The 15,271-nt window shown below is 39.0% G+C and overlaps 1 protein-coding gene and 1 long non-coding RNA gene across 3 annotated transcripts; one reads left to right on the top strand and one right to left on the bottom strand.

Moving 5' to 3' along the window:
- Positions 1-3,172: 3,172 nt before the first annotated feature.
- On the bottom strand, positions 3,173-8,379 carry LOC149037826 (tetratricopeptide repeat protein 28-like). Its single transcript, XM_089186410.1, has 3 exons — positions 8,373-8,379; positions 3,912-5,903; positions 3,173-3,543 (listed from the first exon to the last, which is right to left on the bottom strand). Exons 1-2 carry the CDS (start codon positions 8,377-8,379, stop codon positions 3,937-3,939), a joined length of 1,974 nt encoding a protein of 657 aa, XP_089042536.1. The 3' UTR covers positions 3,173-3,543; positions 3,912-3,936.
- Positions 7,388-11,491, top strand: LOC149037825 (uncharacterized). 2 transcript variants are annotated; one of them, XR_016180832.1, is made up of 3 exons: positions 7,388-8,881; positions 9,409-9,524; positions 10,424-11,491. It is a non-coding gene; the product is annotated as an uncharacterized LOC149037825 (long non-coding RNA). The 2 variants fall into 2 exon arrangements; XR_016180831.1 differs by lacking the exon at positions 7,388-8,881 and having other exon boundaries at positions 8,888-9,524.
- Positions 11,492-15,271: the final 3,780 nt, after the last annotated feature.

Here is a 15,271-nt window from a genome sequence, read left to right as displayed (position 1 = left end):
AGCCAATCAAAGTGCTCCTCAAATACTATCAACTATCTCATTATTTTCCTATCTGGCTCACCAATACCACTAGTGCTAAGCTCTTGGCACTTCCAAGCCTTTGTATGGGAAGCTTTGAGTACTTAAGATTTCAATGACCACATTTATTGACAATCAGTCAGCAAGATTGAGTTGCATTGCAATTCTTAGGTGAATTATGTCAAATATAATTTCTATACTCCCTGTAAATCTTCAACCCCCTAACCCCTTACATCACTGATTAATCAAACTTTTAGGTAATGGAAGTAAAAGGGATGATAACCAGCACATGAAGTTCTTGATTGCTAAACGAATTCTCGTTGTTAGTAAATACTAATTTAAAAGAAAATGAGTAGAGAGAGGTACAGAGAAGATGCTTTCTAATGTCAAGGGTTAAGGTGAATTGAGATTTCTGGCTGAGTGATTTATAGTGTGGGATAGCTACTGACAAGGAATTCACAATATGATTTTGTTGTAGCCTGCTAAAGTAACTGCACACTGGCACAAAGGAACAACTTTGATGATCAAGTTTGAAGAGTCAGTGATACAGAGAGACAAGTCAATGGATCGAAGATGAGATAATTAACTGTAAATAATCCATAACATCGACAACACTGTGAAAAAAAAATTGAGTGTTCAGTAGGAAAAGAATTAATTAAAGAGTTTAGTTGTGAAAATAGCCTTTGGTTGTGTCAATTTGCTTGTCATCTATGACACATTCATCAGGTGACAGAAATGTTTCTACCATATCTCCTTGAGTAAGCACCTGGATATTTGTTTAAAACATTCAGCTCAGTAGAGGTGCTTATTTGAAAGAGGGCGATTGCTGTTCTCCAGCACTGATTCCATTCTAGTTGAAGCTTAAAGAGTTTTAAATAAAGTGGCAATAGATAAAGGTTTTCCATGTATCCCTACAATAAGTGTGTGGAAGGAGCTTCTTCAAGAGGGACAAATAATTGGCATTATGGCCAAGGGAATGGGTGCATGTTCGGGGTAGGGTGCTTATTAGATCATGGACTCTTATTCAAGAAAAAAGCAGTACTTACCGGTATATATAACTGCTGACTCTCGAGATCGCTTAATCAACTCTTCTTTCTATTTGCTATAAATTTCTTTGTGTACAAGGCAAGAGAATTTGGTTATCAGTCTTGACATTCTCATGCTAAAAAGGTTGTCTGATTATTCTCAATACAGTTTTGGCAACTTTTCCCTAGGCTCCCTCATCCTTGCCCTTGTTATTGTGACGAGTGACCCCTCTATTACATGTAAAGTATAAAAACAATTCGATCAACAAAATCAATAGTCGCAAATTTACTTAACCTGGTGAACATTATCTTGCGAAGTCTACATTCAGCAAAATCATGCCAAACACTCGCCGTCATTCTTACGATCTCAACTTCAAGTTGAAAATCGTAATTGAAGCTGAAGCTGTTAACAACAATCGAGTGATAGCGAGGGAATACGGATTTTCCGGATCAATGGTTTGGAAGTGGCGCAATAGTAGGACATCTTGTATCACCTTGTCAAGCGCGCTTCCATGGGCCGTTACCGACCAAAAGATCCCGAACTTCATCAACCGTAGGCCGACTGGTTCAGTGATCAAAGGAGCCAAGGTAAGCAAATACCTTCTTATCTAATGCATTAAAGTTCACACGGCAACCAGGTGGACAATCAGACATAGTTTGATGCTACTCTGGTTTGCAGATTTAATGAATGTAACCGAAGAAGTTACAATCCATAGACCCAACGTTTCGACACTCCTGTCTAGTGCCTTCATCAGGGGTGATCTAGACGCTGTAACAAGAGGTCCTTTTATATGATCACTAATTAGCGGCCTTTTTTTTTTTTTTTTCTGACGAGGTGTAAATAAGCGTCAGGAAGCAAACCGCCATCGTCACGATCTAAACCTCCTCCCAAAAATATTCAAAAGGATGTTTTCAATGCACTTATAGCTCTCAAAAAGGATCTGGACAGGTTCGTATTATCTGCTGACAAGGGTAATTGTGGTAGATCGAGAGTTTCTGGTTTACCAGAAACCTTGAGTGATCCCAAAATGTTGCTTGATTTGCAAAAAGCTGGTGAAATTAGTGACTCTACTTACAAAATGTTAGACAGTAGTGACGGTTTATGTCCACGTTTTTATGGCTTACCTAAAATTCATAAACCGGGAATTCCTTTGAGACACATTGTCTCTTTTGTTAATTCTCCGACTTATGCAATTTTTGGTTATCTTGCGAGAATTTTGTCGCCTGTTGTTGGGAATACTGATTACACTGTCAAAAATTCCTGCGAATTTGCGGATTTCATAAAAGATAAAACTCTTAACGCTTGTGAAGAATTAGTATCTTAATCGACGTTGTTTCGCTCTTCACTAAAATCCAAATGGGCAAATGGCTATACAAAAACTTTTCTCCGTAACTGCCAAAAACCAGTTACAACTTACAAATAGTAACGCTCTTGATGAAAGGGAACCAGCGACTGGTTTTGCTGTTATTCCTTACATACAGGGTGTTACGAATCAACTTATTCTACAACAGATGAACTCTTTATTCCAAGACAAGATTACTTCCATATTTCAGAGATCTAACTCATAGCCAATTGGCAGAGATTTTTCTGCATTTAAGCGTCGACAAGCTTCGCGCAGGGTGCATAGCACAAGAGGCGAGTGACCAGTTAAAAATTGAAGTATTGACATGCCCGCATGACACTCCCGCCATCTGCAAGCGATTTTATACTTCTGTCTCCAAAGATCAGTTCTGGCCAGGATATCCTTTAATGTTTTTTGGCGATGTGATTTTGAATGTGACATTTCCACATCAGCGTGTTCTTGAGCTTTTGTAAAGCCGGAAGTGATCCTTCTCTACTGGAGCAGGTAACTTGAGATACGTATTTCTCCAGAACTTCGTCAGGTATCCTCTTTCCCCTCTTTTAGTCGTATTTTTAAGCTCTGTACGATTCTTTTAAATGTGAAATGCTTCGGATTTATTTTTAGGATGCGCAACGCTTCTCCTTTACGGCACGACTCCTGCTAGGCGTTGAGCTAGTATAAACGAATCTCTCCGCAGTTACCCGTATATTAACAAAAACAAATATGGAAGGTATTCTTAATAATTAAACCTTACAAAAGGCTTGAAAATACAAAAATCATACCAGATTTTAGTGGTTTGTTTAATACTTAAACTACTGTCTTAACTTTACTGAATTCGTTTTGCTCAAAAGCCTTACGTAGGTCAACATTGTTTCGTGCTTATTATATCAGAATATAATTTTTGCGTGAAAAACATAAAAAATGGTGAGTACATAACCAGTACCTCCTCCTGAGAATATCAGAAAAGAAAGCACCAAAAATAGGAATAACCGTTATTCTCTCCCCTAACCTGGGATAGCTCTTTTTTTTTAATGTCGATGAAATACCGAATAGAGTATTTTCTCTACTTATTTCTATTTAATTTATCCATCTAAAAGTCTTTTAACTCTGTTCCCTTCGAGTACTTGTCATTATTTACTCTATCGGGGTCTTTTTTCCTGCAAGAAAAAATTTGAAATAACCCAATTTATTATTACCTCAATTAATATTTTGGATATAAAGCAAACACAATTACACCAAGCACAATATATAAAAATAATTGGCTATTACTTGTATCTCATTGGTAGAGAGGCATCTGTGAGATTTTATACTTTACACCAGAGAGCGGAGATAGTAACTCTTCAAAAAGGAAAAAAAAGTGTGTGTAGATATATATATATATATTTATATTTATATACATATATATATAGATAGATATATATTAAACTAGCCTTGATGTTCAAGGTAACAAAGGATCCCCATCCAGTCAACGACTAGTAAGTCATAACCACCCTCACATCTAATTTCACTTTAATCAATGAAATACCTGTTCTCATCGAGTCTTGCCGCTGCTAGTCAAACTCGAGTCTCACATCATCTCCAATCAGCGTAAACGAAGCCCAATCAGAAATTTTGTTCAAGGCGTTTTTTCTCATCCCTTTCATGGCCTGATGAAGGGATTCACTGGCACTTCTTCCTTCATTGAGGTGTTCGTAGAACCGGCTCATCAGCTGCTCTGTTGCTGAGTCTGGAATGGCCCACAGCGCAACCAACACCGAGCGAGCACCGGATCCTAAGAACGCACGGGCAATTCCTATAACTCCCTCGGCTCTTATCTCTCCACTTCCACTGTGACAGCAACTAAGTACTACCAGTTTAGCTCTGACTTTCACTCGTGAGACATCAGCCATCGTCAACATGTAAGCTTCCTTCGGTGGGATAGCGTTTTGACTGTTGGGAGTAGGAATGGGGGAGAGTGCAATTTCTCCTCTTTCTGCGTCACCATGGGCAGCAAAATGTATCAAGCTCACTGAACTTATCTGCTCAAGTACCGCCTCCTTCGTTGCTTTCCCTTCAACTAGAGGCGGAACACCCACCAGTCGTCCGACCATCTCCGCTTCCTTTCTTGCACCTGGCAATGATTGCAGCCAATTAACCTTGGGATTGCCTATTACCAAGGCACCAGTGTTGCTGTGATAGTCCTCTGGACTATCTTGAATGTTCTTGAGTGTTGTCAACGAAGGAATGATACGGATCTTATGAGTCTCTGACAAGTATTCGGCTCCCTCCTTTTCACTCAGGGCAGCAAAGGGAACTTTGTACAACCTGCGGTCAGGAACAATAATGACTTCAGGCTCATCAAGCAAATCATAAACGGGGGCAATAAACATTTTGTAACACAAATATAGACTTGAAATCACTTTCTCGTCCTCGTCCTCGTCCTCGTCCTCCTCCACAAGTCGCAATCTTGCTGAGCTCTTTTGCGCGGGGGAAAGAGGTTGCAATTTAATCGTATTTAAAGACCGATCTTCACAATCTTTAGTGGGCAAAATACCAAGACTCCGGAAATTATCATCCAAAAATTGACTCAAAGACAAATCTTTGGGCAACCCAGCCTGAACTAGATTCTCTTCTGGTGATACTCTTCTATAGTGAAGGACTCCACTTGTTTTCAAGACCCACAAATGCAGACGATTCTGATAATAAGAAATGTACAGACAAGTACAGTTATTTTTCTTTCTTAAAATGTTCTCAATGCCAAACCAAGATTGTGGATTAGCAGAGATGTGCGTTTCAACCGAGTACTTCTCTGCCATTAAGTCTGATAGGCCTCTAGCTCGGCCCAACTCCTCAACATAAAGAGCATCCCGAGCATTTCCGGTGTCACAAAGCAAAGTACAAAGCAGCTTGTAGGGGAATATTCCTGTGTCCTCCAGAAATGATGTTTTGAACTGATCATTGGCGCCCAAGAAATATCTCAGCTCCTCATACTTTTCAATGCACAGATGTAGACACGACATAGAGTCTTTAATTTTATTTTGAAAAAAATAAAGAACGGAGTAACTTTGAAGGATTTGGAACTCGTTTCTTCCATCTCCAATATCTCTTGATATGAATAAAGCTTTCTCCAAGCATACTTCCGAAGCTTCAAAATCACCAACAATTCTAAACAAAATTCCAAGGTTTCCATAACATGATGCTTCCCCTTGTCTGTCGCCAATTTCAGTTTGGATGGCAAGCGCTTTTTGGAGATACTCTTTAGCCTTGTCGTATTGGCCAACGGACAGAAACACAGTACTTAGGTTTCCGTAGTCAGTTGCCTCCCCTTGTCTGTCGCCAATTTCAGTTCTGATGACAAGCGCTTTTTGGAGATACTCTTCAGCCTTGTCGTATTGGCCAACGGACAGAAACGCAGTACTTAGATTTCCGTAGTCAGTTGCCTCCCCTTGTCTGTCGCCAATTTCAGTTCTGATGACAAGCGCTTTTTGGAGATACTCTTCAGCCTTGTCGTATTGGCCAAGCAACGTAAACACAGGACCTAGGTTTCCATAACATGATGCTTCCCCTTGTCTGTCGCCAATTTCAGTTCTGATGACAAGCGCTTTTTGGAGATACTCTTCAGCCTTGTCGTATTGGCCAAGCGACGTAAACACATTACCTAGGTTTCCATAACATGATGCTTCCCCTCCTCTGTTGCCAATTTCAGTGATGATGACAAGCGCTTTCTGGAGATACTCTTCAGCCTTGTCGTATTGGCCAAGCGACCTAAACACAGTACCTAGGTTTCCATAACATGATGCTTCCCCTTCTCTGTCGCCAATTTCAGTTCTGATGATAAGCGCTTTTTGGAGATACTCTTCAGCCTTGTCATATTGGCCAAGCGACGTAAACACAGTACCTAGGTTTCCATAACATGATGCTTCCCCTTGTCTGTCGCCAATTTCAGTTGTGATGACAAGCGCTTTTTGGAGATACTCTTCAGCCTTGTCGTATTGGCCAAGCGACGTAAACACAGTACCTAGGTTTCCGTAGTCAGTTGCTTCCCCTTCTCTGTCGCCAATTTCAGTTCTGATGACAAGCGCTTTTTGGAGATACTCTTTAGCCTTGTCGTATTGGCCAACGGACAGAAACACAGTACTTAGGTTTCCGTAGTCAGTTGCCTCCCCTCGTCTGTCGCCAATATCAGTTCTGATGACAAGCGCTTTTTGGAGATACTCTTCAGCCTTGTTGTATTGGCCAACGGACAGAAACACAGTACTTAGGTTTCCGTAGTCAGTTGCCTCCCCTCGTCTGTCGCCAATTTCAGTTCTGATGACAAGCGCTTTTTGGAGATACTCTTCAGCCTTGTCGTATTGGCCAAGCGACGTAAACACAGGACCTAGGTTTCCATAACATGATGCTTCCCCTTGTCTGTCGCCAATTTCAGTTCTGATGACAAGCGCTTTTTGGAGATACTCTTCAGCCTTGTCGTATTGGCCAAGCGACGTAAACACAGTACCTAGGTTTCCATAACATGATGCTTCCCCTTCTCTGTCGCCAATTTTGGTTGTTAGGGCAAGGGCCCTCTCAAAATATTTCTTTGCTTTTAGGCTTTCGCCAAGTTTATAAAGCATAATTCCATACCCTCTGTATAAGTCAAACAGTTTCCTTCGGTATCTTTCCGCACTTATGTAGTCAGAGATATGACGATAAGCGCTGAAAAGAACGGTATATATGTCGCTGTAAAATTGTAGCAGTGCTGAATCAAATTGGTCTTTGCTGTTTTGATCGGTGCCACTTAGCAAAATCAAACATTCGCTGCATATCTCAATGGCTTTCTGAATGCGTCCTGAGTTGAGCAAGAACAGGGCAACAAATAAGGCGAGGCTCATGAAAGGTGTCATGGCTTCTGCTGTTAGGTTTCCATTGCAATCCTCACCTGTTATCAGGGAAACATTATTTTTAGTAACACAATACTAAATGGTCGATAATCTTGATTAATAACGAGTCACTTCAAACAGGAACACACATGTTAAGGGCGACGGTCAGGAAATATCGACCATTGAGTGGCAAGAGTTGAAAAATTAATTTCGCTTATTTTCTGACTATAAAAAGCTACTAAGAATAGAAGAAATTTCATGTATTTCTTTTTCTTCCGGAGCGCTTTAATTCTGAGAAAACTAAGTAAAACGAATTTTACCCGCGACGATCCCGAAAGGTCCCGCAAGCAAGTGTGAAATTGATATTTTAAACTGACTTTTGGTCTTCAAGGAAAAACGATTCAAAGAGTCATGACACCGAATTTTGATAGAGTGAGTGCCGTACTTTCCCAGAAACTATATGATTTATCTTTATTGTTGTTCATAAATAGCAAACAACGCGCAGGAAAGTGCTGTATTTTCGAACGTGAAAAATCCCGCAAATACCTCCTTAATCCATATGTTTTTTTCACTATGTGATATAATTCAGATTTTCCTTTTAACTATGTCGTTAGAGGGATTTAAGGTTTTCCTTGATAATATGTTAGAATCAGCATGGGTTTTCTTTACAGCGCCTCACGCGAAGGTTTTGAAATGACAGTAATTCATTCAAATTTTTTACAACGGCTGAGTAAACAATTCTTGTTGCGTGACCGTAACGTCAAGCGGAGTTTTTACACAGCAAGCCGGAATATACACGAAAGCGTACTGAAAACGATTCTGGTGTGAGCTTTTCGTCCTTTTTTTATTGAAAAAAAGGTAATCGGCCAAAGAGAGGTTATTTTTTCTCATTGTTAAGGTGGAAGTTTTCCTTTTCAGTGAAAGATGTTTTCCCTGATAAATATCAGGATGAAATTTGATTAGCTCTCGGCTAACCTGTTTAACTTTTATACTTGTTTTATACGCTTCCTTTGGTTTCAGAAGAATCGGAACAGAAAGACAAAAATCATAGATTCTTTTTTAAATTGATATTTTCTTCAATTGTGAGGATTCATTTCTATTATTTGTTGAAGAAATGACAGAGTTGGCTAAAGCTCGAAGCAGTTTACTTGCCATAGTAAATTGAATTAGTCAATTAAATGCAAAGAGGGAATATTTAATTAGCGAAATTGGAGTGAATTTGTTTTGCTAGTTTTGTGTCATCATGGACGTTAAGTGCTCTTTTAGCTCCTTAGTCGGTGGTTCTTGCTCTTCTGACCCCAGAGATAGGAGCAGATCAACTGAGGTTATTCCATTTCTGAACTGCAAAAGAGACATCGCGGTTCATAAGTCTTCCTTGTCAATAAGTGACGTAGAAACTGAAATCGAACTTATTTTGGGAAGAGTATCTACATCCTTTTCTTCGGAGTTAGACCTTTCGGAATTAACGATTTGTCCCCGGCACCGCTCATCCCTTGGTATTGGGTGGCGTCGAGGATCGAATCTGTGCTGAGTTCCTTCGCTAATCTCGAAGCACGGCGGACAAGCCCAAAAAACGCGAAGGCAGAACGAGGACTTGGCAAAAGTGCTTGTTATTTGATATAGAAGAAACTGGGAATTTTTATTCCAGTTGGTTCAGGTATGTATACATCATTTTTCATCTTTTTCAACCAAACAGACCAGCACTAAAATGGCGGTCCAATCTGACACTTCAATTAAAGCACTTTGAAAGCACTTTTCTTTTTTTTTTTTTTTTTTGACTTTTTCAATAATTAAGTAGCCGTGACGGTCGCAAATTCAATAGCCTTTGTTTATTTACGTGTTTCTTTTCCTTTCATTATTCTAACATTTTATATTAGAAGCAAAAAGGTAAATTTAGAAGCCTTCACCGGACTCCTAAAATTACAGCTTTTTAAAGCAGATTCCCTGATGGCTTATAGATAGTTACAGGGAGGCTCAGCCCCTAAAGGGTACCTTTATCAGGCTTCAGGTATATCAAAGGGTAGGGAATTGAAGAGTTGAAGTATATGAAAGGGCAGGAAAATCTATCATTTAAGTTTTTTAAAACAGGTTCCCTTACTTGTGTAAATTAAGACCGTAGTTGTTCAGAATAGTGATTATATCGTATCAGCAAAAACCTGCATTTTCCATCGATTCACTCAACAGGTATTTGTCGCAACTGCCGGGTTAATCTTGACATGCAGAAAATAGGGGAGCTGCCCACAAAGCTTCCGGAGACCAAGAACCTTTCTTACGAGGAAACTGAGACCATTGAGACTTCTGTAAGTTCTGAACTGGCACTCAATGGAAATAGTGTTACTAACAATGGCACCAAACAAGGCCCGCGGGGCAAAAAAGATAAAAAAAAAAATGGATAGGGACCTTATCATCACAAAATCTGCATGAGCGGGCCCCGTTTCCTTAATGCCTTTCCTTGAAATGTAACGAATAGGGATAGAAAGCACAAATTAACGAATTTCGTGGACCTCAGACTGTGTGCTGGTATCCAAGAAAACAATGCCATATGCTTATTTTGTGCCTTCTACGTCAGTTTTTCCTGAGTTCCGCAGATAATGAAGAGGTTTAATACCCCGTGCATTTTATGTCGCCCTTGCGTCTGCACACAGTTGAAATTTATTTAGCGGATTTTCTATTTTTATTCTCACCAAAATCTGAGAACTTGAAGCAGTGGCAACAAGTTAAAGACCACGTAGTCCGCGATGGTAAGCTGAGGCCATATTGGTCTTTTAAGAATAAAGGGTTCATTTAAAAAAAAACTGCATTTTTGCTTCCAATTGCCCCCACCTACACACACGCATCCCTCCACCTTATACCGCCTGGGATACGAGTTTATGTGATTTTCTCAAGGTTAAGAATACGGTGATAACGCCCAGAAAAACGTTTCGGGTTTCCAATATACCACTCCGGGTTCCTTTACTACTCGCTTTAAAGTTCGTACTTATTTGTCATAATGAAAGGTATTTTATGTAATAAATTAGGCACTTTTTATCATAAATTAAGACAGCAAAAAAGGTTTTATTTTTAGTCCATAATAAAGGCAACAAAGATCAGGAGGGATTATTGATCTTTGTCTAAGTGTTGGTTAACTTTGATAATTATGTACCCAATTAATTTCTTTTTAATACAGTTTACGTTATATTTATTTTGCGTCCTTGTCTAGGGTGTGATGTGTAACCTTCCAATTGCTGCAATTAGTCCTTGTTCGGTGGTAGCACATGACATACTAGAGCAAGAAACGTCATTATATTTACCAGCAACCCTCCTAGAAGAAACCGAGACAAGCACTACAGGAATGAAGTTGGAAGAACCTATTGACCACCGTAGCGCAAAGCCAAGCAAGCGGTTTCAGCTGTTCTTGGTGAAATAGCGCCTAATGATCTAGATCTTCTCTGGGAATCTATTATGTCCTCAAAACAAAATGAAACTGGAAATTACACTTGTTCTAGTGGTTTGGATAAAGAATTGATGTACACGCCACTCAAGCTTTGAGCACCAAACCCAGTGACTTTTCCTAAAAATCATCTGGGGACATTTTAAAGTCGTCGTGACTTGTACGTCAGCATTGACGTTACCATGGCAACCGACTTTTGAGAGCCATATTTTCCAAAACTTGCTGTTTTACTCATTCAATTATACCCTTACACTGTTCTCATACGACGTCAAGAAATACATTGTTAATATTGTGATTCCGTGACTGATCGACTCCCCAATATCACGTTTAGTCACGAAACAAAGAGTTTAGCGTTTCAAAATGGCCAAAACTCACCCAGTTTGGCTTTTCTATCTCACTCTTTAAGTAGAAACACAACTTTGCAACTGTAAAACCTACAAGGATTAAGAAAAATGAGTATTTGGGGATCAAATATCCACTTTCATGGATTTCGAAACTGGAAGTGTTTACACAATTACCGTCGACCCACCGTGAAAATTCCTTAACTTCGATACCGCCTTATAGAGATTTTCTTCAATAACCCAAGCTAATTCCCAGGTATATTTTAGATGTATGTCTAAATGTGGGATTTAACTAGAATGAAGTCAATTTGGAGTTATACCACATGTGCAATATTGCCGTCGAAAATCAATAACAAAACGGAGTTTTTGTTATTCATAAAACCTATTCCTCATTTTTAAATAATTTCTGCTCGGTGAGTGTCGCTTTTGCTCTAAAAGAATCTTCTAGTAAAAGAAGAACAGTGATTCTGTTGGAATAAAGTGTCCAAATTTCTCCGTACGACTTTGTTTGCGAACGAGAGGCAAGTTGATGTATGCAAATTTCACGTAAATGATTAGCCAATTTTGTGACTCCGACCACAAAAACCGATATTCTAATTTTTCTAAAAAATAAAAAGCTTTTGGCAGGAACAATCCACATCAGGTATCTTATCTACCTAAAAGCTACTTATGGGCAAAAAACGAAAGAAAGCGATTTTTCAACTCTTGCCACGAAATTAAGATTTTGGTCGATATTTCCTGACCGTCGCTCTTAAGTTACAAAAACGGGCTGGGTTGATTACACCCGGAAACTATTTGTAACAAGCTGAAAGTGTTAGAATTCACAATATCCACTTAAAAACAAACAAAAAAAAAAGTGAAGAAGTCGGTTGGTCACCTTTCATTTTCCTCAAGTTGGGATTTTTGCAGAACATTACATGACTTTAAAGTCATTGGACAAAGATAAAAAAAAACTAACAGACTTTATCTTAACTTTTGCAATGAGAACTTTCCACATGCATAGTTTCTATAAACAACGGGGTAAGTTTTTGAAGAAACTTTGGTGGGGTATTAAAAAACTATTTGGCTTTACCAACTGAGTTGACAATGTAAATTGGCCATGATAATGAATTTCAGCCTTTTTTTACTTCCGTTTGAAAAATGTCATTTACCAAGTTCACTGTGCATTTGTCATGGAAGAAGCAAGTCCCATACATGAAATTTCAATTCCAATATTGGAACTGACAGTCAGTGTTATCTGCGTAAGGCTCTCCAGAATTATTCGAGAAAATTGGAAATGACAGCAGACCAAGTTTACTACTGAACTGACTCAGCTTCCGTGTTGGAGTACATCAACTTTGTTAACTCGCAGGTAAGCGAACCGTAGAAACTAGACTTAACTCACTGGGTTACTGTCGTAAATAGTAGCAGAGCTCGCAGAGCGTAGCCCCAAAATTATGCAAAATAGTAGTAGCCCATCAAGCCGAAAAAATTTGGATGTACGACCGTTCGACCGTACGACCGTACAAGGTGCTTCTGTTAACATGCGTGGTCAACTTACCGCGGGCACGCCAACGCCACGGCTTTGTCCAGTAGTTCAGTGGTCAGTGCATTAGGGCTGCGAGTTGGGCGACCCGGACTCTAGTCCTGGCCGGGGCAAGGCGTTGTGCCCTTGAAACGTGCGGGGAAAAAAAAAATACGAGCTCCGCTTTTAGGCTTGGCTAAATCTATATATTATACTTTGACCTAGGTTTTTTGGTTCCTTCATCTCGTCACGTGATGTAAAAGAAACATTTTGCCCTTAGGTTGAATTATATTCCTACCGATTTCTGTCTTTCATCTTTTTGTGAGTGAACGTTAAAAGCCAAAAATCTATTATGTACATCCTCGAAGTTGGAGCAGTCTGAAGATTAGTGAAAAGTCTTACAAACTTCAAAGAGAACTTAAAGATTATCCGCAAATGGGCTTAAAGGAATGACAATGGAATAAATTGCAGTTTTAAAACAGTTACAATTGGAATATAATAAATCAATGTTAAGAAAGCTCATACAGGTTATAAACAAATAGATACCAAATGATAATCGCATAAAAAAAAAAATAAATTACTAAGAGTTTTGGTTTTAATACTCAGTTTTTTCTACCTTTGTTCACATTTCACTCAGGTGATAGACAGTTGCGCCTGACTTAAACTACATTCATATTTGAAAATCAAAAAGTTTCATTGTTGCTAAGAATTTGTCACAGGATTTGTGATCGAACTAAAACTTCTGGTCTTTCTAATCGCATGAGGAAACTAAAAAAATTTCTCTTCCCAGTGTCTCAACTTTCTTAAGGCAGATAATTAGGAAACCGGAAACAGAAAGAAATGGGAAAAGAGAGTCCCTTCTTAATTGATAATGAAGCTCATTGATTCAATCAATGAAGAAGATTGAAGAATAAGAGGCTTGGTTATATCATGTATTGTGAGGTAAGGAAGCTACCTTTTCTCAGAGGAAACAAACTGCTGCCATGTGTCATAGCCTGACTCGCTGATTTATTTTTGAGGCATTATTCGCTTTGATTAAAAACAAACAAAAAAGACAAGAATAAAATGCAAATTCAGCTAATGAAAAATCCATGGAAATCAAAAGAAATCAGAAAGGAATTAGAACGGAAAATTCTACAATATAAGTTCTAGTTTCCCCATTCTTAGTTTATTGATTTTGCTAAACCGGCTGTCAAAACGTATGTGCGATGCAGATCATTAGGATCACTCTATTTTATTTCTTATTCATGAATAATACAAGAATGATTAATGAGAAAATTGCTCTAGTTTTCTCGAGAACTATTCGACAGTTTAAATAATGTACCGTCCAAAATGTTTGTACTGGAAATTCCCTCAAATTTCTCAAATTGAACGATACTCAATAACATTAGTTAATGAGGATAAATTAAACGGTATAAAGCTACAGAGATTTGAGAAGACCGCTGGATAACGAATTTATTTCACTGTGGTGGCGATTCAGTCGCGCCATCAACCGCTTAAATAAAGGGCTAACGCTCGAAACGAGACATAACTACATATTGCAAAAACAAAGCTCGAAAAAGCAGCTACTGGGCTTTGCCATGAGAGCCTTACCTCTCTACAGTTACTAAATGACTAAGGCTGATAAAAACCGAGTGAATAGGAAAGATTTTCAATCGCACTTACCAAGATGTTGACAATGTGGCTGATGCTTTCAAAATGAAACAACAAAAATAACGAATTACACTCCGCACTTTTCTCAACCTTCCGAACTTCCGCCGCCACGGCGTTTTAGGTATCTAGATCACGTGTGTTTTCGGTTATTCCCCTCCCGCTCTTGGCTACTCGAAATAAAATTGCATATTTTTTGTGCGTTCGCATGCCCGTCTATCGCTTCCCATTAACGTTGAAAATGGTCAGTGGTCATATGATAAAATCCTTATTGACCGAATTTGGTGGGGCCAGTGGAGAAAATATTTGGCTCTGGGTGATGAAGCTTGAGCCTCGCTGTGCTCGGTCCATAGGTCATGACCCCGAGCCAAATAATTTTCCTTCCGGCCCTACCACTCAGTTAATAAGAACACAGTATTTCGGTTTTGTACGTCCAACTTTTATCACACACGATGTAATTGAACGTGGAAAATGAAAGGCGTTATTCTTTTTTTAATAGGAAATGTCAGGCTTTAGTGTTTACCCCTTTGAAAGGTTTGATTTTCATCACAAGATCGATCCTAAGTTTCTTTTTTAACGCTAAGCTATCTTTGCGTGATAATGGACTCATTGTCTTCGTGAACTTTTCATTTTCTAGCGGGTGTGATTTGCACGATCGAAGCCAAAAATGCTAAAAAAACTTAGTGACTGTATTTTGGTTTGGCACGTCACACTTTTCTAACTAATGATGGATTTGAGCATCCAAAAATGACACATCTTACTTTGTTTATTCGAAAACGCCAGGCTTCAGTGTTCATCCCTTTTAGTTCGTTAGGATTTGCATCACGAGATCGATAAGATTGAGCGTACAACTAAAGCTTCTGTCTTTAAACAGTAAGCTATCTGTGCGTAAAAACTGACCCATTGTACACGTGAACTTTTCATTTTCTTGAGGGTGTGATTTGCATGATCGAAGACAAAAATATAAACTGAGATAATTGATAAAAAAAAAAAAGAAAGAAAACGGACGGAGTGGATCGGTAATTTGCTTGAACATAACCACATCACTGGTCTTACCTTTGAAGGTGTTAATCCAATGACTGAAATATGGCAACAAGTAAATGAGGAGGTAGCTTGACTTTC

This window comes from Pocillopora damicornis, chromosome 11, assembly GCF_964200805.1.
Source record: "Pocillopora damicornis chromosome 11, jaPocDami1.2, whole genome shotgun sequence".
NCBI classification, from domain to species: Eukaryota; Metazoa; Cnidaria; class Anthozoa; order Scleractinia; family Pocilloporidae; genus Pocillopora; species Pocillopora damicornis.
Note: the sequence above shows the minus strand (reverse complement) of the source record. Positions and strands in the feature narration are given on the sequence as shown.